General features: G+C 43.5%; 1 protein-coding gene across 1 annotated transcript in view; it reads left to right on the plus strand.

The window, feature by feature from the left end:
• Positions 1-21,494, plus strand: part of LOC141213620 (uncharacterized) — a 44,700-nt gene extending 23,206 nt beyond the window's left edge. Inside the window, exons 2-7 of the mRNA XM_073665229.1 lie at positions 2,631-2,780; positions 2,911-3,090; positions 3,175-3,298; positions 3,382-3,479; positions 3,677-3,767; positions 13,541-21,494. Of these exons, the coding sequence (XP_073521330.1) occupies positions 2,688-2,780; positions 2,911-3,090; positions 3,175-3,298; positions 3,382-3,479; positions 3,677-3,767; positions 13,541-14,967 (2,013 nt within the window). The 5' untranslated portion in view covers positions 2,631-2,687 and the 3' untranslated portion in view covers positions 14,968-21,494. The remainder of the gene's footprint in view (positions 1-2,630; positions 2,781-2,910; positions 3,091-3,174; positions 3,299-3,381; positions 3,480-3,676; positions 3,768-13,540) is intronic.
• The last annotated feature ends 3,629 nt before the right edge of the window (positions 21,495-25,123 follow it).

A 25,123-nucleotide genomic window follows, 5' to 3' on the forward strand; every position in this document is an offset into this window, starting at 1 on the left:
AAAATCTCTATGTTTTGTTCCATGAGCCATTTAGTTATCACCTTTGCTTTATGGCAAGGTGCTCCATCATGCTGGAAAAGGCAGTGTTGGGCGCCAAACTGCTCTTGGACGGTTGGGAGAAGTTGCTCTTGGAGGACATTCTGGTACCATTCTTTATTCATGGCTGTGTTTTTAGGCAAGAGTGTGAGTGAGCCGATTCCCTTGGCTGAGAAGCAACCCCACACATGAATGGTTTCAGGATGCTTTACAGTTGGCATGAGACAAGACTGGTGGTAGCGCTCACCTCTTCTTCTCCGAATAAGCTGTTTTCCAGATGTCCCAAACAATCAAAAAGGGGATTCATCAGAGAAAATGACTTTGCCCCAGTCCTCAGCAGTCCACTCCCTGTACCTTTTGCAGAATATCAGTCGGTCCCTGATGTTTTTTCTGGAGAGAAGTGGCTTCTTTGCTGCCCTCCTTGAAACCAGCCCTTGCTCAAAGAGTCTCCGCCTCACAGTGCCTGCAGAAGCACTCACACCAGCCTGCTGCCATTCCTGAGCAAGCTCGGCACTGCTGGTAGTCCGATCCCGCAGCTGAAACAGTTTTAAGATACGGTCCTGGCGCTTGCTGGTCTTTCTTTGGCGCCCTGGAGCCTTTTTGACAACAATGGAAGCTCTCTCCTTGAAGTTCTTGATGATGCGATAGATTGTTGACTGAGGTGCAATCTTTGTAGCTGTGATACTCTTCCCTGTTAGGCCATTTTTGTGCAGTGCAATGATGGCTGCACGTGTTTCTTTAGAGATAACCATGGTTAACTGAAGAGAAACAATGATACCAAGAACCAGCCTCCTTTTAAAGCGTCCAGTGATGTCATTCTTACTTAATCATGACTGATTGATCGTCCAGTGATGTCATTCTTACTTAATCATGACTGATTGATCGCCAGCCCTGTCCTCATCAACACCCACACCTGTGTTAATGGATCAATCACTAAAACGATGTTAGCTGCACCTTTTAAGGCAGGACTGCAATGATGTTGAAATGTGTTTTGGGGGTTAAAGTTCATTTTCTGGGCAAATATTGACTTTGCAAGTACAGTAATTGCTGTTAAGCTGATCACTCTTTGACATTCAGGAGTATATGCAAATTGCCATTACAAAAAATGAAGCAGTAAACTTTGGAAAAATTACTATTTTTCTCATTCTCAATACTTTTGGCCATGACTGTACACAGGAGGCCTTCTCCCTCCAAACACACAGACCATGTGCCAAACAACAGCCTCCATTTTATAGGCTGTTAACCACACCCAGAGGTGAGGTATGTGGGGGGTAGCTGGACCCGCCCATTATCTCCTAGCCTAACCGTAACCCGGCTCCCAGGTGCACCAAACAATCCTCTTAGTGCTTATGTGCCCTAGAGAAACACTCCGGGTTACATCACAGAGACCAGCCATCTCTGTGACACATACCTCCCATCAACTACGCGACCATTAGCCACCTTACAGTACCTTGATACATATCTGGTTTTATGATTACCCCACACTGATGAAAGGGAATCTATCACCCCCTGGGACTTATCTGACCTCTAATATTGGCATACAGGTGATAGAAATGTGAATCTATACATACCTGAATGCCTCATATTAGAGGTCTGTTTGCTGAGAAATTGCTTTTTATTCAGTGAAGATTCTGATGCTTGCTGGCCGTGGGGTAGTCGGTGGAGTGGATTCCCTTTAATAAATACTCACTTAGCTCCATTCTTCATGCAGATACTAATAAATACAGGACCTATGAGATTTTTACCATATGATAGTTGGATAGTTAGGGGTGTATCATCCATAGCAGCAGCCCACAGGGCCACTATGGTGCCCGTGAAAAAAACACAGAATTTGAGCTTGGTTTAAGTTGGTATCCATGCAGCATATCAATGCATGTTTACTATGGCCATAAATCAGAAAAAAAACCTTTAAGAAGAAAAATGATCATAAACCCTGCTGTAAATAAATAAAAACCAAAAGTGCATTTAAATAAAATAGGGTTCCTAGTAACACTGTTTTTGATCAAAAATAGCATGAAAGCTATCCCACCATGGCAAGATGAACCCATTCGGGATAGTCCTACTCTGTTTAATATTAAAAACCTTACCATGTATCAAAGCCTCAAACTTCTGTGTGTGAATCAGACATGAGATCTAATGTGATAGAAGATTACAGTCCGGGGAAGACGGAAAACATTCATATAGGCGACCGGAGGAGATGTAGTCAGTGAAGAAATCTGGCTAAATATGTTTCTAGAGCCATAGTAGAAGATGAAGATGTTGTCCTCCTCATGAAGTAGTTATTTCTCATGTCAGGTGTAATGAATATCTCCTGCAGTATTGCTAATGCCGATTCCAGTGTCGGTAAATGAGAGAAGAATTAGCGTTATGGAAGATGAGTCTTTGAGAAACGTGTTCAGCTGCAGACTCCGAGGAATAAACTGCTTGTTGTATGTGGCCTAAAATATATAGGTTTTATTACTAGATGTAAAGCAGAAAACGAAATACTGTAAAATAATAAATCTCCTCATATGTTTCCTTTTATTATCTCCAGTAATTGTATTATCACACAGGATTTTTATGATGTTACATCGGCTCATCATCTTCTCATTCAGGTCCCTACAATATCAGATCCTCTCAGTGAAGATTTTCTATTTAAGATAATTTTCCTTATGGACCCATCAAATATGGATATGGACAGAGACAAGATGGCGGAGAGGATATTACACCTCACCCTAGAGATCCTCTTCCGTCTTACTGGAGAGGTGAGAGATTCTGATGACGTCACATTACATCATTCTTATATATGGGAATAACAGATGGACAGAACTGGAGAGGTGAGGACTCTGGAAATGTCTGTAGTGAGATTTATTAATGTGTCTCTCCCATAACCAGGATTACACAGTAGTGAAGAAGACCTCTAGAGAGCGCCGTCAGGACCCTGTGTCTGAGGGATGGAGAAGACCCCTGTGCCCAATCATGGGGCCTCCACCTCACCCCCTGATACATGAGGACATCAATGACCAGAAGATCCTAGAACTCACCTACAAAATGATTGAGCTGCTGACAGGAGAGGTGACACTGCTGGGAATGCTGGGACATTATACTGTAACGCTATGAAGGAATTCGGGAGGATGACTGTATCATTGTATGTGTCAGGTTCCTATAAGATGTCAAGATGTCGCTGTCTATTTCTCCATGGAGGAATGGGAGTATTTAGAAGGACACAAAGATTTGTACAAAGACGTCATGATGGAGGTTCCCCAGCCCCTCACATCACCAGGTAATAGACAGGACTAAATACACACGGCCTATAATTATCTGTATGTAAAGAATGAATTCAGTCCCTGTATGTGTTTCCTCCAGATCTATCCAGTAAGAGGACAACACCAGAGAGATGTCCCCGTCCTCTTCTTCCACAGGACTGTAAACAAGAAGATCCCAATGTTCCTCAGGATCATCAGGTAGATGGAGAGAAGGTGCCATGAGATCTCCCCTATGATGTGTAGACATCTGTGAAGGTCTTGTGTTCAGTCTTGTTTTATCCACCAGTATTATATGTTATATACTTGTGTAATGAGAACGGTGGAGATGGCAGGATTAGAGCTGATCATAGATGTGACTTCTCATCTGTTTGTGACTTTTACAATACTTGTTTCAGAGTGAAGATCTGACCCATATTAATACTATAGAGACATATGTGAGGGGTGATGAGCGGTGTAAGGAGGAGATTCCTACATATGACTACCCAGGTGAGTAGTAACCACTAAATGCAGAGAAGTCACAGATTATTCTCAGTCACCGGCTGTGGCTGCTTTATCGCTGGTGTAGTCCGGCCGTATCACAATCGTGTGATCACCATTTTGCCTCTAGACCACAACATTCTCTTCCACCCAAAACTGTTCAAATGATTTTGGGCATTGAAACCCTTTTCCATAGAAGTTACAACCTGGATTTTCCACCTATTCCCTGTGATTAGGAGACGTTGACCGTTACCTGCCCAGATCTGTAAACCACAAAGCCAGAAAATCACTTGAAGAAAAATATTATGATGGGCCTGTAAGAGAAAGCGGAGGGTAATGATGCTGTTGGCTTCCTAGAACCCTGATATCTTATTGGATGAATCTACCTTCTCTCCCTTCTGTTCTGCTGAATGTGCTCATATGGTCCCTACAAGACCAGGTCCAGTCTTTCTGGCCAAATTTCACATTTATGATCTACAACATTAAATGTGCAGTGAGGGCCAAGTGTGAATTTCTGTACAATAACAACAGAGTTTCCCTTTATCCTGAGTTTTAAATTTCTTTTAAAACCAACTAACTTCAAGCCAGATTGTGATAAACTATACAGAAAACATTACACCTGTGCCATGATATATCTCTCAGCTAAATTTAAGACGTCTCATCTCTGCACTATTATAAAAAGTTCTCTTTGAATTTGTAATATTTCTTCTTGAAACTCATCTGACAGAAAATATTGGCCCTTATGATAGTTTAGATTGCCAAGAGTAGTGTTGAGCGAATTTGTTCGGCGAATGTTCGAAAGTTTCAAATTCGGCACGAATATGGCACATTCGGATTCAAGATCGCAAAGGCGAGCAAATTTTCTTAAAATCGAAAAAGTTACATGAATTTGCACTGGACCGCGAATACAGGGCAACCACGGCGTTTTGAACAGTTTTGTTAGCATAGTGCAAGTGTATGATGGGCGGTGACATGTGCCAGGTGAGTGTGGAGAGCTTAGAACAGGTCAGATCAGCGGCCCAATGTTTTTTGTTTTTTTTCTGTGGGCGGTAACTTTAACTGAGGAAAGCGCAGCCAGCCAATCATAGCGCAGGAATCATCTACACTGTCCAGACATAAGGGCTTCTGCAATTGGCTGCAGAAATCACATGTCCTCTCAATATAAAAAGCGGCCATGTTCCCTCAGTGCCATTATATCCATGTCACTGCTGGAGACAGACGCAGCTCAGAGTTCTCCTGTGTAATGAGAGATATTAGCTAGATAGATGGGCGCTTGTATCGTAGTCAGATAGTGTAGATAATTCCTGGCCTGTGTACCTCTGCAACCTATGGTGCAGCACATTTTTGGTGTTCCTGTGCAAGTACTGAGATTCTGACAGAAACAGATGGCCCATGCCATACAATAGTGCTGTGCACCGCTGGTATAGAGCTCCATGTCTCAGGATACCTTGAATCTTTTTTTGCAATTGCTAATGTGATCAAGCAAGCGCAGCGCACCTTTTCATTTAGTGGGGTTGAAATTGTGCTCTGCACAGTCTGCAGAGCTTCATATTGCAGAGTACAAAATCTGTTTTTTTCTGTTGCTATTGTGATATTGAAAGCTGTGTGCACTAAAGTTTTTTTTAGTGTCTGAAACCAACTCAAGTTCAACTCCGCTAAAATAGTATCTGAGTAAAAAAATACATTTTTCCAGCTGGACGCAGAGCTTATGCAGTGTAACCCAAAAATATTTTTTGCTCTGAGTAAAGTGATACAGCTGGCTAGATCTGAGTTTGAAACATTTTGGAGCATATATTCTATGTTATATTGGCCTCATCCACATTCAAAAAAATAATTCTTCTGTTCCTAAAGTAATACAGTAGGGGACATCTCAGTTTGAAATTGTTTGGAGAATATCTTGTAGGTTTTATCGGCCTCATGCACACTAACAAATTTCTTTTGTCTGTTAGTAACCTTATACGGCAGGCCATATCTTACCTTGTCATTTAGTGTCGCTGAAATTTAGGTGTGTGCTGTGTTATTGCACAGGAAAAAACATATTTTTTTTTAGTTAACTGCGTGCTCCTACCACTGTATCTGACCAACATGAGTGGGAAAAAGAGAGGGCGTGGTGGAAGGGGAATAGGCTTGGTGTTCAATGTGTACGTGGGGTACGTGGTAATGTTAGTGAAAGCACCACATCACAACTGCCCAACTGACTGTAGCGAACGACAGATGGGCGAGTCTGTAGAACTCTTCACCCATTCTACTCCATGGACATAAGAAGTGTACTCCAAACAGTCACAGAGTAAAGAGGAGGAAAGCATCTGCACCGATGCCCAAAATTTTTTTAGCTTGAATTCGGGGCAGGATGAAGTAGGGTCCGAGCAGGTTCCTGACCCTCGTCACCAGACGTTAACCGCAGGGGAGGGAGGTGATCCCGATGAGACTCGGATACCTGAGGCTCATGCGGACTGTACTGTGCTGTCAGGGCAACAAGAGGAGAGGGGTCACTCTGAGGTCTGAGGGCGAGGAATGGGATAACACATTGGATGATGACGAGGTTGAAGATCCTACTTGGTGTGAACCCATAGTCACGCAGCCGAGTAGCTCATCTGAGGAGGTGGAGTAGGATGACGAGGAGGTTACATTTCGCCCTACGGCGCAGACATGGAGTGATGCAAGCACGAGGAGCACTGCATCCTTAGCCACAACCGTGGCTGTGGCCAGCAGCTGTCATGGGTCTGCAGCTCGCAGTGGCAGCAAGGGTTGCCTAGTATGGGCCTTTTTGGTCCCTGCAAAAGGATGAGCCAACTCACGTTTTTTGCAAACTTTGCGATAAAAAACTCAGTAAATTTGACTACTACATGCATGAACGTTCACATGCTCAAACAACATTCTTTACCCTGCGAATCTTACTGCGCTGAAATGCGGAACAGCGCACCTCAACAACCATCATCTGCCCCAGCAAACGCATCCGCTGCTTCTTCCTCCTTCTCTGTTACCATGCCAAGTATTGTCACGCAGGTCTCCCATCGCAGAAACTCTGGTTCTTTACCCGCTCCAGTCAGGCTGAGTGACAGCCCTTCAGCTCTAATGGAAGCGGACACACCTGCTGTGTTCGTTTCAATGAACACACCGCATGTTTCTAAATCCACCGTAACATCTGCACCTCACTCACACTCCACCAGTTTTTCTGGTTCACCATACTCCGCTCTCTCAGCACCTTAGCCAGCCCTCGGTCCCGCAGTTGTGGTCACTTAAAAGATTGTTTCATTCTACGCATGACAAAGCTAAGAGGTTGAACACCACCATCTCCAATCTGTTGGCCACGTAAATGCTGCCTTTCTGCCTGGTAGATACAGACGGTTTCCGAAAAATGATGGCCGTCGCAGTCCCCCAGTACCAGTTGCCCAGTCGCCATTACTTCTCTAAGAAAGCTGTGCCTGCGCTATACCAGCATGTCGCAGACAACATCACCCGTTCCTTGTCTAAATCTATGTGTGCCAGGGTGCATTTCACCTCAGACACCTGGATGAGTAAGCAAGGCCAAGGGCTTTACATCTCGCTGACTAGGCACTGGGTGACTCTGGTGGCTGTGGGGGCAGGCGGGGAAGGAGCTGCTCCACAAATCTTGGAATCCCCAAGGCTTGCAGGAGAAACCTCTGTATTTCCCACTTCCTCCACTGCTTTTGCATCCTCCACCTCCTCTAGGGCCTCCACCTGCGCACTCAACCTCTGCCTTAACAAGACACCGCGTTCCAAGGTGCGGAGCGAATACACACCACCTCCTTACTGCGCAGTCAGGGCTCTCCATAATCAGGCAGTCTTCAAATTAATATGCTTTGGAGATCTCAATCATACAGGTGAAGAGTTGTGGGCAGCTCTCCAGGCTCAGTTTGAGCAATGGCTGTCTCCGCTGAACCTAGAACCAGGGAAGGCCGTGTGCGATAACGGTGCGAACCTGTTATTGGCCCTAGGCCTAGGCAAGATCGCACACGTGTCTTGCATGGCTCACGTCCTCAACCTGGTGGTACAGCGATTTCTCCGCCACTATCCTGGCCTGGATGAGCTGCTTCACAAAGTACGGAAGCTGTGTGCTCACTTCCGACGTTCACACCCCTCATGTCATCGACTTGCATCGATACAGAGGTCTTTGTCCGTGCCAGTTAACAGGTTGATCTTCGATGGCCGACGCGGTGGAATTCCACTCTGCACATGTTGCAGCAACTGTGCCAGCAGCAACGAGCTCTGGCACAGTATGTCATGACGTATAGCTTGGGGCAACACAGTACGGACTTGGAGCATATCACGTTTGTGGAGTGGGAACAGATTAGGGACCTCTGCACATTCTGCACGGTTTTGAAATGGCTACTAAACTGGTTAGCACTGACGATGCCATCATCAACATCACTATTCCGGACATATACATGATGGAGCAAACTTTGAATAACCTGCAGCAGGAGGTGCTGGCCCCAGAACAAGAGGAGGATGCGGAAGGGATACCAATGTCTCAAATTTCCAGACTGTCGTCACACAGGCTTATGCCAAGTGACGCTGGATTACAGCGATCGAGGGGGTTTGGTGATACCAGGCAAACTGTTAGTGAAGGTGCAAGAGCCGAAGAACTAATGGAGGAGGAGGTGATGGGCGAGCAGCTGTCAGAGGATGATGAGGATAATCATCCCCTCTTGTTTGAACGTGGTTGGCTGGAGGGGACGTAGGAAACAAGCATCAGTGTTACGCAGCCCACAATACAGCCTGGCTTTGGACCTCCTGGAAGAGCCCGACATATAAGTGCCTTCTTGATGCACTATCTGCAACATGATCCCTGTATAGCTAGGATTCGAAATAATGCTGACTACTGGGTTGCCACTCTGTTATAACGTGGATCTGAGTCAATTTTGCCAGATGCTTCCCGCCCTGAAAAGGGACCCGCTTATGTTGGAGTATCGAAACAAGCTTTTAAGCAACCTTTAATAGAGGTTTTCCCCAAGATAACAGTGAGGCACACAGTGTGCGTCGCAGCTGTAGTCTTTCAACCTCCGGCACGTCAGCTCGTCAACGCCAAAACATTAGCAACAGCAGCAGAGTAAGTGGCAGAAGCAATTTCTGGGAGTCCTTTCACACATTTTTTGCACAAGCTCGTGATGACATTGATGCCACTTCGGTGATGTTAGGCCCTCATTTAGGGCAATGTGAACACTCCTGGTTAGGTCTCCATCTCCTGGGTTGGCTGTACTGGAAGAGGTGTGGGTTTTATTTACACTATTTCTACTGTAGTGAAATTGATTAGACGTTGCTAGTGTCTGCCACAAATTTTTTTGAAATATGGAGAATCATGATTGGGTCTCCATCTATTGGGTTGGCTGTAGAGGAACTAGTTTTGGCCTCCTTTGCAATACTTATACTCTAGTGAAATTGATGCCACTTCGGTGGTGTTAGGCCCTCATTTAGGGCAATGTGAACACTCCTGGTTAAGTCTCCATCTCTTGGGTTGTTTGTACTGGATGAGATGTGGGCCGCTAATTTTTGGAAATATGGGGAATCCTGAATGGTTCTCCATCCATTGGGTTGACTGTAGTGGAAGAGGTTTTGGTCTCCATGCATTTCTATAGTTATGGAGTGAATGTAGTGAAATTGAGCATTTGGTGCAGATATTGTTCTCCCCAAACGGGTACGCAAACATAATAAACTCAAAATAGATTTTCAAAAAGCAACCATCAGCCGCCCCATCAAACACCTCTGCTGCTTCTTCCTCCTCCTCTGTTACCGTGCCAAGTTGTCACGCAGGTGTCCGACAGAACCAGCTGTATACCCACTGCAGTTAGGCTGAGTGACAGCCAGTCAGCTGTAAGTGAAACGGACATGCCTGCTGTGTTTGTTTCTCTGAGCACACCACACGTTTCTTAATCCACCGTAACATATCCACATGCACCTCACTCACGGTCTATCGGTTTGTCCGTTTCACCATACTCTGCCCTTTCTCAGTACTGCAGCCAGCCCTCAATCCCGCTGTTGTAGTCACGTAAAAGACTGTTTCATCCCACACACGACAAAGCTAAGAGGTTGAACTCCACATTCTCCAATCTGTTGGCCATGGAAAGGGTGATCTTAGGCCCTATTTTTTTAAATGTAAACACTTCCGATTGAATCTGCATCTCTTGCGTTGGCTGTAGTGGGACAGGTATGGGTCTGCGTTAAACTACTTGTAGTCTGATGACATTGGTGCCACTTCGGTGGTGTTAGGCCCTCATTTAAGGCAATGTGAACACTCCTGGTTAGGTCCCCATCTTCTGGGTTGGCTATACTGGAAGAGGTGTGGGTCTTATTTACACTATTTCTACTGTAGTGAAATTGATGCCACTTTGCTGACGTCTGCCACTAATTTTTTTAAATGTGGGGAATCCTAATTGGGTCTCCATCTATTGGGTTGGCTGTAGTGGAACCTTCCTGTTCTGCAGTCTAAGTTGTGTAAGGTTGTGTACCAGTCCTTGCTGCACTCCTGATACAGAATCTGCCTGCTGCACTCCTGATACAGACTCTGCCTGCTGCACTCCTGATAAAGACTCTGCCTGCTGCTCTCCTGATACAGACTCTGCCTGCTGCACTCCTGATACAGACTCTGCCTGCTGCACTCCTGCTACAGACTCTGCCTGCTGCACTCCCGATACAGACTCTGCCTGCTGCACTCCCGATACAGACTCTGCCTGCTGCACTCCCGATACAGACTCTGCCTGCTGCACTCCTGATACAGACTCTGCCTGCTGCACTCCCGATACAGGCTCTGCCTGCTGCACTCCCGATACAGACTCTGCCTGCTGCACTCCCGATACAGACTCTGCCTGCTGCACTCCCGATACAGACTCTGCCTGCTGCACTCCCGATACAGACTCTGCCTGCTGCACTCCCGATACAGACTCTGCCTGCTGCACTCCCGATACAGACTCTGCCTGCACCGCCATCTAGTCTGTTCTACTGGGTCCAGCTGCTGAGCGTCCGTTGGTCTGTCCTGGAGTGGCACCTGGCGTTCACCGGGAGCCAAGTCTAACCTCACCATCAGAGGCTCTAGTGAACAGTCCGGTGCTCGCTTAGTCACGCCCCTCCAGGCTCTCCGGGTTCCCTGGCACAGTGGATCCACAAACCATGTCCGTGCCTGTGCGCCCTCGCAGGCATGGTCCTCTCTCCTGTTGTACCAGTCGGTGACCCCTTTTGACATGTAAAGCGCAACTGAATAAATTTCGCTGCCACAGTAATAATAATTACAGTACTTGTACTCTGGGTCAATTGATGGCACTTCCCTAATTTGATGTGTTTTGGCAGCTTTTGGTCCCGTTTCTAGGTGTTCCCTATGCATTTTTTTGGTCCCCCCATTGACTCCTATGGGATTCGGAAATGTTTGACGAATATTCGACTAATAAATTCTGCGAATATCAATTTGTTCTGCTAACTTTTCAGAACCGAACATTGAAATGTTCGCTCATGCCTAGCCAAGAGCCACCGAGCACCATACTCCAATTACCACAGAGAGGTTTCACCACTAATTACTCACTACTTACTGATGGAGACTGTTGAGATTGATCATTTCAGTAGATGTTATTGTCTATACTCATAGTTTTGACTATAGTAGTTAGTGCCCAAAATACTGTGATTTAACCCCGTCCTGCAGCCAGTTTTGTGTTCCTATCTGGGCCCATTTTTCAAATCTGACGCGTGTCACTTTATATGGTGATAACTTTGAGATTCTTCACAAAGGATAATAAGAAACAAATGGACCTTACAAATTATATTCCAACTTCTCTTGAATCCGACAATACCCGATATACGGTTGTACACTACTGTGTGGGCACATGGCAGGTTAAGAAGGGAAGGAGCGCCATTTAGCTATTTGAATGCAGATTTTGCTGGGATAGTTTGCAGACACAATGTATTGGGGACGCTGTTCACTGTCACCTGGCAGCTCAACATATGGCTACCACAAACAGGCTTGGCGCTATCTACTCCATTTTCCAGATCCCAGGGTTTGCCTTGCTCATCACCCTTTAACCCCTCTACATGGATTTGGACTTAGACAGAGACCCCTAGGCTTGGGCCACAGTGTTACCTAATGTTCTGTGGTGTGAGATGGCAAGAAGAGTAGTCAGATAGCCGGGTCAGAACATGGAGGTCAGAGAAAATACAAAATCAGAAGACACAAAAGTAGTCAGTAAACGGGCCGAGGTCACAACAGGGAACAAATACACAAGCAGGGAGCTGAGCACAGAGGACTGAACCAGAGGAGAACAAGGCTGTATCTGGCAGCTTCCGGCAATATGCTTCCAGCTTTAGTAGGGTGCGGTGCTTTCCAAATGCAGGGAGCAGATTACTCCAGCTGGACAGCACACACACCCATACTGCCAGACTGGATGGTACTACTGGTCCCAGCAACCCTAATCTTAGTGGCTGGACAGAGACTGCGCCGCCCAGAGCTTCTGGTTCTGACGTCTCCTCCATCACCAGCGCCACCTGCCGGATGAATAAGGCGGCTCCTGGTGAGAGAAGCAGACGTCACAGGAGCAGATCCCAGAGGAGATGGGACCCACCATTTACAGAAGCCCTAATGTGACCAAATTGCAGAAATCCAGAGCAGTAGAAATCCCCATAAAGTGACTCCATTTTGGAAATTATAACCCTCAGTGAATTAATCTATAGGAGTAGTGACTATTTTGACTCCACAGGCACTTTCCGGAAATTAGCACGCAGTGGATGTTGGAGAGTGAAAATTACAAATATATAATTTCATTACCCAACACATAGTGCCCAGATTGTGCTCCAGGAGACACACACCGTAAATTAAGTGGGTTCTTCTCAGTATAGTAATGTCAAATACATGGAGGCTAAATGTGTTTTGGGCGCACTGCAAGGCTCAGAAGTGAGGGGGAGATTTGACTTTGGGAGAGTGGATATTGCTGGATTGGTTTATGGAAGCCATGTTGCTTTTCAAAAGCCTTTGAGCCACTAATAATGTGGAAACCTCTGTTTTTCCATTGACAGATGATGGACCTGAGTGGGGACTTGTTTTTTGTGAGATGAGTAGAAGTTTTTATTGATATTATTTCACCTACATAACATTGTTTGATGGCTTTTTATTCCATATTTGGGAGGCAGAATTAACAAACAGTTGGACACCACGCTCTACTGCTCCATCCTATGAGGTTTTCTATTAGACTGTGAACTGTTATTGTCTTGGTGAATAATGACGGCTAACATAGGGCAAAATGTAAAAAAAATCACAGAAAAAGAGATACAGCTTTACTAACACCAAATCATATAACAAATGTACTAGCAGGATGCCGCAGACACCCATGATAAAGGTGGGGGCAGCGCAGGTGCAAAATACTGATGGAGCAACCACTCACAAACCTACCAATTCATGGAGGGGGTGGCTGCCTAGTATTAAAGATGCGCACAGATGAAGCTTGCATAGGACGCCAGTCACACAGGTAGGTTTGATGCACAGTGTCTGGCTTACAGCCTATTGATGATGCCAATACTATTAGATCAGGAGGACTGCCCAGCACTATATAAGTGCACCCCACATGGACAGACACCCCAGTACACCCAACCAACACTAAAATGCTAATGCATTTGTTACCTGATTTGGTGTTGGTAAGGCTGATTTTTTTCTGTGATATGTTTTCTTGGTAAATAATGATACTTTTACATAAAGTACATTTTTATGGAGAGTTTAAGTAGAAATATTCAACAATATAAATTTTAAGGATATGTTATTCATAAATAATAATTGGTTTTATTCTTGGCAGATGTCTGTACCAGGAGATCAAGATCAGAGGGACAGCTGACATCTTCAATTTTTAAATCAGATGATCTTGAGATCAAACAAGATACAATTGAAGTGAATGCCATTACTCCAGATATACCATCATCCATTCACAGCAAAGATCTGGCATCTGATCCTTTGAAACACGTCCTGTCTTCTGATTCATTGCTGATTACCAAGGAAAATCAAAGTCACAAAATAAGCATTAAAAAACAAACTGCTCCTAAAGCAAAGAAGCCATTTTCATGTTCAGAATATGGAAATAGTTTTTCCCTCGAAAAGTCTTTTCTTAAACATCAAAGCATTCACACAGCAGAGAATAGATTTTTTTGTTTCAAGTGTGGGAAATTGTTTAACCAGAAATCAGATCTTTTTAATCACCAGCGAAGTCACACAGGAGAGAAGCCATTTTCTTGTTCAGAAAGTGGAAATTGTTTTACAGAGAAATCAAGTTTAATCAAATATCAGAGAACTCACACAGGGGAGAAGCCTTATTCATGTTCAGAATGTGGGAAGTGTTTTAACGATAAATCAAATTTTGTTAAGCACCAAAGAACTCACACAGGGGAGAAGCCTTTTTCCTGTTCAGAATGTGGAAAATGTTTTAGCCGGAAATCATATTTGGTTGAGCATAACAGTACTCACACAGGGGAGAAGCCTTTTTCCTGTTCAGAATGTGGAAAATGTTTTAGCCGGAAATCATATTTGGTTGAGCATAACAGTACTCACACAGGGGAGAAGCCTTTTTTCTGTTCAGAATGTGGAAAATGTTTTAGCCGGAAATCAAATTTGGTTGAGCATAACAGTACTCACACAGGGGAGAAGCCTTTTTCCTGTTCAGAATGTGGAAAATGTTTTAGCCGGAAATCAGATTTGGTTAATCACCAGAGAACTCACACAGAGGAGAAGCCTTTTTCCTGTTCAGAATGTGGGAAATGTTTTAGATTGAAATCAAGTTTTATCAAACATCAGAGATATCACACAGGGGAGAAGCCTTTTTCATGTTCAGAATGTGGGAAATGTTTTACAGCGAAATCATGTTGTATCAGACATCAGAGAACTCACACAGGGGAGAAGCCTTTTTCCTGTTCAGAATGTGGAAAATGTTTTAGCCGGAAATCAGATTTGGTTAAGCACCAGAGAATTCACACAGGGGAGATGCCTTTTTCCTGTTCAGAATGTGGAAAATGTTTAAGCCGGAAAATAGATTTGGTTGAGCACCAGAGAACTCACACAGGGGAGAAGCCTTTTTTCTGTTCAGAATGTGGAAAATGTTTTGGCTGGAAATCAGGTTTTCTTAAGCACCAGAGAACTCACACAGGGGAGAAACCTTTTTCCTGTTCAGAATGTGGGAAATGTTTTATCGAGAAATCAGTTTTGGTTGAGCACCAGAGAACTCACACAGGGTAAAAGCCTTTTTGCTGTTCAGAATGTGGGAAATGTTTTAGCCGGAAATCAGATTTGGTTATACACCAGAGAAATCACACAGGGGAGAAGCCTTTTTCCTGTTCAGAATGTGGTAAATGTTTTGTGAAGAAATCATCACTTCTTAGTCACCAAAGTACTCACACAGACGAGAATCCATTTTCATGTTCTTAATGTGGGAAATGTTTTGCACGGAAATCAACTCTTAACAAACTTCAGAGAAGTCACACAGGGGAGAAGCCTTTTTCATTTTTAACCGAAAATTGTATCTTCATAAAGGGGTTGTCCACTACTAGGACAACTCCTTCTCATTCCTCATGTTTGGCCTTGTTAAAATAAAAACACTCATACGCACTTCCTGTTCTGGTGCCGTTCCATTGGTGTCACAACTCGCGTTTCCGTAAGGATGTTACATCACACAAGATTGTTACATCACACAATCCTGCTGCCTTCAGACGTATTGTACATCAACAGGAAGGACATGGCCTGGACATAGCACCAAGAGAATGCACACACTGAGAGTATTCTCTTCAGACCGTGTTCCTGGGGGAATTATAAGCAATTTACAGCCTCAAACATGACTTTCGATATGGGAAAGAAAGAAGAAATCAGAGGTTAATCTGAGGTCCTCCACCTCCGTCAGCATGTCTGGTATGCAGCGTTTCTTATGGAAGGTCTTATCTTCCTGCTTCGGAGCTATTACTGCCTCACTTCAACGTGGTAAAAGAAGCAGTCTTAACCCTCATGATGCCAGACAGCTCCAGGCTGTAAGTCCTGCACCAACTTCTTTCTTAATGTAGGCCTCACAAGAAAACAGCCCCACAAATCTCCCTGTACTCTCACCAAAGCACATACTGAGCAGTGCTTGCTTCACCGGGTCATTTACCCCCCAGCCACAGGTTATTCTGATATGGGGAACAACATAACTTATTTGTATATCAGATTGCGTCTATCCCTACTAAAGAAGATATGGAGCAATATATTCAGAGGCTGGAGACCACATACAATACTGAAACATGTCCCCTCACTTCTATCCTGTCACAGCTTACTGACGAGGTACAGAGATTAGAGGATAATGTCGTCCAAGTTAGAGGCCATCATAATGCTCAGAAACTAACACTGGATCTTCACAGCCAGTAAATAAACCATCTGTTTAATATGGTTGATGATCAAGAAAATGGCAATAATATCTGGATAAGGGGTATACCTGAAAGCATCAATGCACAAGTGATTATGCCAACACTGCGATCATTATTCACTAATATCCTTGGTGATCCTATTGATAAGGAGCTGGAGATTTAAAAGGCGCACCGTACAATAAGCAATCATGGCCCAGATCCTGAGCGTCCAAGGGACATTATCTGTCGCATATTTTTTTCAATGTAAAAGAGGCCATTGTGAGGAAAGCAGAGGAGTTGGGTCCTGGTGATTTCAATGGAAAACGCATATAGTTGCTCACATATCTATCCTGAATGACACTTGCTAAAAGAAGGGTATTGCAACCACTACTTAATGCCATCCGGGAAAATGGCCTGATGTAGTCCTGGGGGTACCCATTCCAGCTGTATATTTTCAAAGATCCAATCAACATGAGACCTTTCTGTGATGCCCTGGACATTCCATATATCTGACTGGCCACCTGCTCCACCATTGCCACAGAGAGTTCCAGCACGTCACAGAAGGCGTTCAATGGATCAGGAACTTGATGGTGATGCACCCAGATGGGAAAGGAACCTGCCAATCATATGAGCTCCTGAAATGAATCTTGTCTTCCCTGATGAGAGACAGTTTGCCGATGCTTACTTATTTCTTTAAGCATATAATTAGATATATCTAAATAGAGCATTAGGTGCCACTCTTCCACTATATAGAATGTCTAAGTTCATATAAGATCTTAGACCAGGATATAAGTTGAGTTCACATGATACTACTGTAATATCAGGCTGTATTACATTACTTGCTTTATATTCCATGGTTCCACCTAATAGGAATCCTAGAACTGAAAGTTTGACTTAAGCCTGTAAAGACAACCTCCAGTTAGGGACTTGCATTGGGATCTGCTTGTTTCGCAATTTCCTACTGTTTTGATATATTCATAATCTATACTTCTTAGACACTGAGAGGTAGACATTACTATCTACCATCTATAAATCCTCTTTTCTCTTAACCTTTTTCTCTTCCATTCCCCCTTTTTTTTCATATAATATGGCACAACTCAAAACTTGTTCATTGAATGTCAGAGGACTTAATGTTCCAGAGAAAGGAGCTCAAGTGTTTTATCGTAGGCATAAACAGCACGTACATTTTCTCTTTCTTCAGGAGTCACACTTTAGAGGCGATCATATACTGTACCTCAGATTACTAATAGATATTATTCATCTTGGCGTCCCAGAAAAATGCAGTTTTGAAGTCTAAGGTGCTGAGTATAGGCCGCCACAGATCACTGCTGCATACTATTGTAGACACACTGTCTGACACGGAGGGGAGGTATGCGTTTAAGATCTCCATCTACTCCAAAACTTCTATCTCCCTAATTGTGACAAAATTAAGACATGACGTCATTATTTAAACAAACTAAAATATTTTGCGGAGGACCTTATCATCATTGGAGGTGACTTTAATTCTGTCTTGGATCCTTCTTTAGACCCGGCCCAGGGCTGGAGTCCCCAATATAAAACACAAACAAAAGCTTTGCTAATTGTGCTTTGGTCTCAACCGGTCGATGTATGGAGGATACTACATCCAGACGTAAAGGATTATACCTATTATTCTCCTTTACACAATATGCATAGCCATATAGTCCTTTTCTTAATTAGCCGTCACTTGCCTACATGGCAAGCTACATCTCAGGTAGGAACCGCTGTATGGTCAGATCAGGCTCCTGTATATTGTAACTAGCTATGGAACCCGTTCTATGCCCGGGTGGCGAGCATTTTTATTGGTATATGGTCTCCCATGCTGGTATTTCTGCTGCCCCCATGCTGTCCGTCCCCACCATCCCATCCTGGTATGCATGGCACCCCTCATTCCCAATCTTGGTATGCATGGCACCCCTCACCACCAATCCTGGTATGCATGGCACCCCTCATCCTCAATCCTGGTATGCATGGCACCCATCATCCCCAATCTTTATGCATGGCACCCCTCATCCCCAATCTTGGTATGCATGGCACCTCTCATTCCAAATCTAGTATACATTGCACCCCTCATTCCAATCCTGGTATGTATGGTACCCAATCCCTCATCCTGGTATGCATGGCACCACTAATCCCCCAATCCTGGTATGCATGGTACCCCTCATCCCTATCCTGGTATGTATGGCACCCCTCATCCCCCAATCCTGGTATGTATGGCCTCCTCATCCCCCAATCCTGGTATGCATGGCACCCGATTCCAAATCTGGTATACATTGCACCCCTCATCCCAATCCTGGTATGTATGTTACCCAATCCCTCATCCTGGTATGCATGGCACCACTCATCCCCCAATCCTGGTATGCATGGCACCCCATTCCTCATCCTGGTATGCATGGTGCCCCTCATTCCTATCCTGATATGCATGGTACCCCTCATCCCTATTCTGGTATGTATGGTACCTCTCATCCTGGTATGCATGGCACCCCATCCCTCATCCTGGTATGCATGGCACCCCATCCCTCATCCTGGTATACATGGCACCCCTCATCCCAATTCTAGTATGTATGGCCTCATCCCAGAAACCTGGTATGCATGGCACCCCTCATCCCAATTCTGGTATATATGGCTTCCTCATCCCAGAAACCTGGTATGTATGGCACCCAATCACTCATCCTGGTATGCATGGCACCCCACCCCCTATCCTGGTATGTGTGGCACCCCTCATCCCTATACTGGTATGCATGGCACCCCTCATCCCTATACTGGTATGCATGGTACTCCTCATCCTTATTCTGGTATGCATGGTACCCTTCATCCTGGTATGCATGGTAACCCCCGCATTCCTATCCTGGTATGTATGGTACCCCTATTCTGGTATTCATGGTACCCCATCCCTATCCTAGTATGCATGGTACCCTGCATTCCTATCCTGGTATGCATGGCACCCCATCCCTCATCCTGGTATGCATGGTACCCCGCATTCCTATCCTGGTATGTAGGGTACCCCTCGTCCCTATCCTGGTATGCATGGTACCCCATCCCTATCCTGGTATGTATGGTACCCCTCATCCCTATTCTGGTATGCATGGCACCCCTCCTCACTCCCCAATCCTGGTATGCATGGTCCCCTCACCCACCAATCCTTGTATGCATAGCACTCCTCATCCCTATACTGGTATGTATGGCACCCCTCACCCCCCCCAATCCTGGTATGTTTGGTACCCCTCATCCTGGTATGCATGGCACCCCATTCCTCATCCTGGTATGCATGGTACTCCTCATCCCCCAATCCTGGTATGCTTGGTACCCCTCATCCCCCATTCCTGATATGTGTTGCCCCCTCACCCCCCAATCCTGGTATGTATGGCACACCTCATCCCTTTCACGCTGCACACATACAATAAAATAAACACTTAATCTCACCTTTCTTCTCTGTGCTCCAGCGCTACAGTGTTCTGTTCTGCCGGAGGCTGGGGGAGGAGTGCAGCGCCAGAGTATGCGCATGCCCATACCGCGCTGTCCGGTGCCATTTTGCTGAAGACACACTGCAAATAGCACTATGTGCATGTGCTGATTCGACACCTTCACTCCTGCCCCGGTCTCCGGCGAAGAGAGGTGCCGCGGCAACGTTCCTCCCAGTCAGGTAAGTATGGCACCGGAGATCGTGGTATGCGTTCAGTGTCTACGCATACTGTGATCTCTGGCACCATATACGCTCCTCTTACCTGTAACGGCTCCATGCCTGCTTCTGTCTGGAGCCAGACTGCGCAGGCGTGTCGCGCTTGCGCAGTCAATAAAGGCTTCAGACAGAGACACGCATCTCCCGTTGTATTATAGTTCTGACTATGCCGGACTCCACCTAGGCTTCAGATGTTGGAACCTAAATGATAATCTGTTGAAAGACTCACTCTGTGTCTCAGACCTATTTGAGACTATAGACTCCTTCAAATATATGAGCATGATGAAACTGTCTTACCATTTAAAGGGGAAGCACTCACCTGTGTCATCAGAGGTATAATATTAAAACAGATAAAAGCTCAAAAAAAGGAGAGAACAGCTAAAGTCTCCCATTTGCTTGAGCGGATTGATCTCCTTGACAAACAACATAAATGATCTGCTTCCTTCCAGGTATATGTAGACCGGCTTAACGCTAGAAGGGAGCTAAAGTAGTTTCATGGATGGGGTACTCGCAAATATTGTGTAATTTCAGGGCATTTACTTATGGAAGGAACCAAGTGAAAGCTTCCATTCTCGGTACTCGATATAGGGCCTCCTCGAGAAAATTACTTAAAATGTCGTACACTAAAGTTAATATATAAGGTGTGGGATAGGGGTAAAAATATTCTGGGGATTGGAAAGTACACAAACTACTCCTTTATGGCACAACTATAACTTACCAGAGCTATAGAAGCTAAATAATATTAGTGAGTGGGAGGATAGGGGTACTAGAATAAACATCATACTGATTGATAGACATCACCCAATAGATACCATTGCTAAAGCAGTAGATACAAAAGGTCTATTAACCCTTATTTATAGGCAGTTACTGGCCCTACATTTGGATAAATATCCTTTGATAGTTAAGACAAAATGGGAGGAGGATGTGGGTCCGTTATCTGAGGAGCAATGGGGAAAATACTGGATTTGACACCGAAACTTTCATTGTCAGAGTCACAAAGATTGTCCCGAATTCTTCTCATTCATAGGGTATATAGATCCCCAAGTATTTTATTTAAAATTGTAATACAAACGGATGACACATGTCCTAGATGTGGTCAAAATGACGCCCACCTGATGCATATGATGTGGGAATATTGGCGACTACTGGAAGGGGGTGATCGCTCTTGTACTATCTGTATTTGGGATACAACTTCGGTTGGAACCTAAAATCTGTATCCTAGGACTCCTGGGAGAAGACGTAGACTTAGACTCCCATATGGCAGTAGGTAGCTCAAGAATATTATTCCAAGCCAGAAAGTTGTTGGCACTACATTGGATAGACCATTCTCCCCCAACGATAACAGAACTAAAATCCAGGATAAATAACACTCTACGCTTGGAAAGTGGACCTTATATAAAAAGGAACGCTCTCAAGAAATTCATACACATATGGCACATATATCCTTATACCCAAGGCGTCAGCAAATAATAATTGTCTCAGTCCACACAATTGCCCCTTCTTAGATATATTCTTTTTCTTTTGATGTCCCAATAGGGAAAAAAATAAGCCGTCAGGAAGTATTCAGATATTTATGTACAAATGTAAAATTACTATTCCAAAACATTGTACTATAGAGCGATATTGGGATTTATATCATTGTAAACCGGTTCTTGTATTGTTTACTGGTTTTTCTTTTTATTTTTTTTTGTCACAAAGTTTATTTAAAAAAAGAAATGTTGGTAATTCTTTGTTTCGTTAAATAAAAATGATCTGATTGAAAAAAATAAAGGAGGGAAGGTCTTTACTAGATCAAACGTATACAAAATGCCAAGATCACATGTGAAGGTTCTCGTATGAATTCACAGATAAATGTGGTTGCTCATTGACAAGGAGGTTACATCCACACATGTAAAGTACATACGTATCCAAAATAAAAGGGGCCCCCGGGCCAGAAATTCATAACCCCATTGACATAGCGGAAGCATTTCGTTTCTTTTATAGTTCGCTATATAATATTCATGGACAATACCACGACATGCCACCTAATATTCTTGAAACTAAAAATGACAAATATATTATGGACACTGCCGTTCCTTCCTTACAGACCCCTGAGCAGGAGGTACTAGACAAAGCTTTCACTGAACAAGAGATGGGGAATGATTTATCGGTCTCTCCTATCGGGAAGAGCCCTGGGCCAGATGGATTCAATAATAGATTTTATAAGATGTTTTCCCCCCAGTTATTACCATTTTTAGCCAAAGTGTTCAATAATATCTCAGAAGACTCCCCCTTTTGCCCCCCAATCACTTAAGGCTCATATAATGGTTTCATCAAAGCCTGGAAAAGAACCAAATACCTGCCCTAATATTCATCCAATATCATTAAATAATGTAGACGTCAAAATATTCTCTAAAGTAGTTACAACACGGCTCTCCCACTATCTACCCTCAATTGTCAGCAACGATCGGGTTGGCTTCATTAAGGGCAGAGAAGCTCGTGATAATAAAAATAAAACGTTAATTTCACATGCAAAAAACAGGGGATCCCAATGTGCCTTGTTTCTGGCTACGCTAAAAAAACGTTCGACACAGTGCATTGGACTTTCTTGAAGAGCACCCTACCACAAATTAGGTTGGACTCTTTCTTGTTATCTAAAATTGTATCCTTATACACTGACCCTAAAGCGATAGGGTAAACGGCCTTCTATCTGACACATTTTCTATTAAAAAGGGGACGAGACAAGGGTGTCCCTTATCACCTCTCCTATACACATTGGTGATGGAACATTTAGCGGTAGCATTACATATAAATCCAGATATTAGTGGAGTTACTATAGACTCACATCACTATAAACTAGCTCTACATGCAGACGACTTGTTGCTCTATGTTTCAAACCCAATGATCTTATTTCACATTATAATAAAGGAATTCAAATAACTCGGCCATGTAAGCAATTTTAAAGTCAACTACTCTAAAACAGAAGCCATGAACATAACTTTTAACGCTGAACTTAATCAATAACTAATTTCTAACTTTCCCTTTAAGTGGCGGAAAGACACAATTGAGTACCTGGGTATACAAATTGTAGGGAACTTGGATGATCTGTATCGTTCAAATTATATCCCCCATCCTTGAACAAATGGTTCAAAATCTAATGAATTATAACTTGAAACCCTTGTCCTGGTTTGGTTGTATTAGTCCGATCAAAATGGACATTTTACCAGATCTTCTTTATATATTTCAGACCGTTCCGGTCTGCGTTCCTCAGACCTTTTTCTCCTGTCTCAACAATTCTAACAGTAAGTTTGTATGGGGAACATCGAGGCCTAGGATACGTGTTAAAATATTGTGAAGAAACAGGAGGGAGGGTTAGGGAGCTGCAACGCTGAATCCAAACAGGGTGAAGATAGTCCACTGAAGGGTGCCGGTCCGGCTGGTGAGCACAGACATATGAAGAAAAGGAGAAAATCAGCACTCCCAACAGGTAAAATATGAGAAAAATGTATTGGATCATTTAAAAAAAAAAAAAAAAAATGTAAAATTCTTACACGTTTCTGGCGTTAGGGTTGCGCCCTTAGTTATAGCAGATGAGAAAAGGACAATGAAGTCATATATATACAAGCACAATGGATTCACATGACCTGAAATGAGAAATCAATTAGACATGCAAAAGGTGTGAAGAAAATCCCAGCCACAGTTCACATTGAAGGCAACGAGATCAAATACAGACAAGATGATCATTGCAAGCGTCACACAACAAGCCAGAAATGCAAAACACCATGATGGTGAAAAATAAGATAGAATTACACCTCATACTCTTATTCATGTATATCCGTATCCCCCTCTGTATATAAACTGTTTATTGCAGGACATTTGTGTGAAGACCACCGGTGTTAGCTGCGAGGGGATTATCCCATATAGGAACACAACACCGGGATTAAGTGTACAGGTGTGAGATCACAGGGTCCGAACATCACAAATGCCATCAACTATAGCACCGGAAGGTGGGAGGATATACTGATTATAGAGGGACAGGAACATGTATGCATGAGATGGATGATAGATTCAGTATAGAGCATCACAATAACAATGTCCAATAAACAGATAAAACGCATCAATGTCTAAATTGTGAATAGAAATATTGTTCTTATCGATCTGACACACGTAAAAATATAATATAAAATAATATGCACAATATCCAATATGGAGAAACTATAAACCTATAACAATGAACATATAAAGGGGAAAAAATTATGCTAATCAAAATTGATTACATAGTAGAAGATTTACAAGGAAATCCACCCGCATCTGATCTGGTGCAAAGTATAATATCCTGGCAAAGGATCATAGAGCCGCGGATATACCGAGCATTATCTGTCATATCAATGGGAGGCAAATAGATGCATCATTGTAAAACAGATGAGAACAAGTACAAAACACTGGTGAGATTACTGTGGAGCATTGTAATGGCGAATCAGATTACTGTGGAGCATTGTAATGGCGAATCAGATTAGATGGAGCATACAAATCCATGATATCCAAGAGCTGGATGTATAACAGATCAATGGCAATGGGAGACGTCTGCATAGAGTCTGATGGAGAACCTGATCGTGAGGCTATAGATGGAGCAAGCATTTCTACCTGTATCAACGAAAAACGGGTAATTACATTATAATACAACTGACAAAAACAAATATCTGACGCAGAACTGAATCGTGAAGCTGTGGATGTAGCGGGAATTTCTATCTGTATCAACGAAAAACAAATCATTGAATTATATTGCGAAAAAACTGATAAAAATAAATATATGAGAAATGGAAGATAAATAAGCTGCAGAACATTGCAATGGAAATACTCCGTCATTGCTGAAAAATCTTTAAGATATTTCCATCATTTATGTGCGTTCTGCAAAGATGAATCAGCGATGATAGCACAATATACAGAAAGGCAAATAAGTACACCGGCAAATAATAACCGGAAAAACACAAAATAAATTCAGAAAACCTGGAATGTCACCATATAGATGTCTGCTGGGAATAAACCAGTATGAATTTCATCAATAGATGTAAAACAGGTCATTGCGGAAATTCATTACCCGAAGGGTATTTAGTATTTACACGTCAGATCCAGAAGGCTTCACGCATATTAAGGTGTTTCTGTCTGTTTCCACCCCTTACCAGATAATTAACTTTTTCAAGACCAAAGAAAGAAAACTGTGTGAGATCATTATTATGTATGGACACAAAATGTTCTGATGACCCGGAGTATGTGCTATTAGAACTGTTGATATTGGAAATCTGCTCCGGTGCTCTCTATGAATCCTACCAATTTGTATAAAACAATG

This window comes from Phyllobates terribilis, unplaced genomic scaffold, assembly GCF_046119375.1.
Source record: "Phyllobates terribilis strain yellow unplaced genomic scaffold, ASM4611937v1 Scaffold_200__1_contigs__length_3551848, whole genome shotgun sequence".
Taxonomy (NCBI): Eukaryota; Metazoa; Chordata; class Amphibia; order Anura; family Dendrobatidae; genus Phyllobates; species Phyllobates terribilis.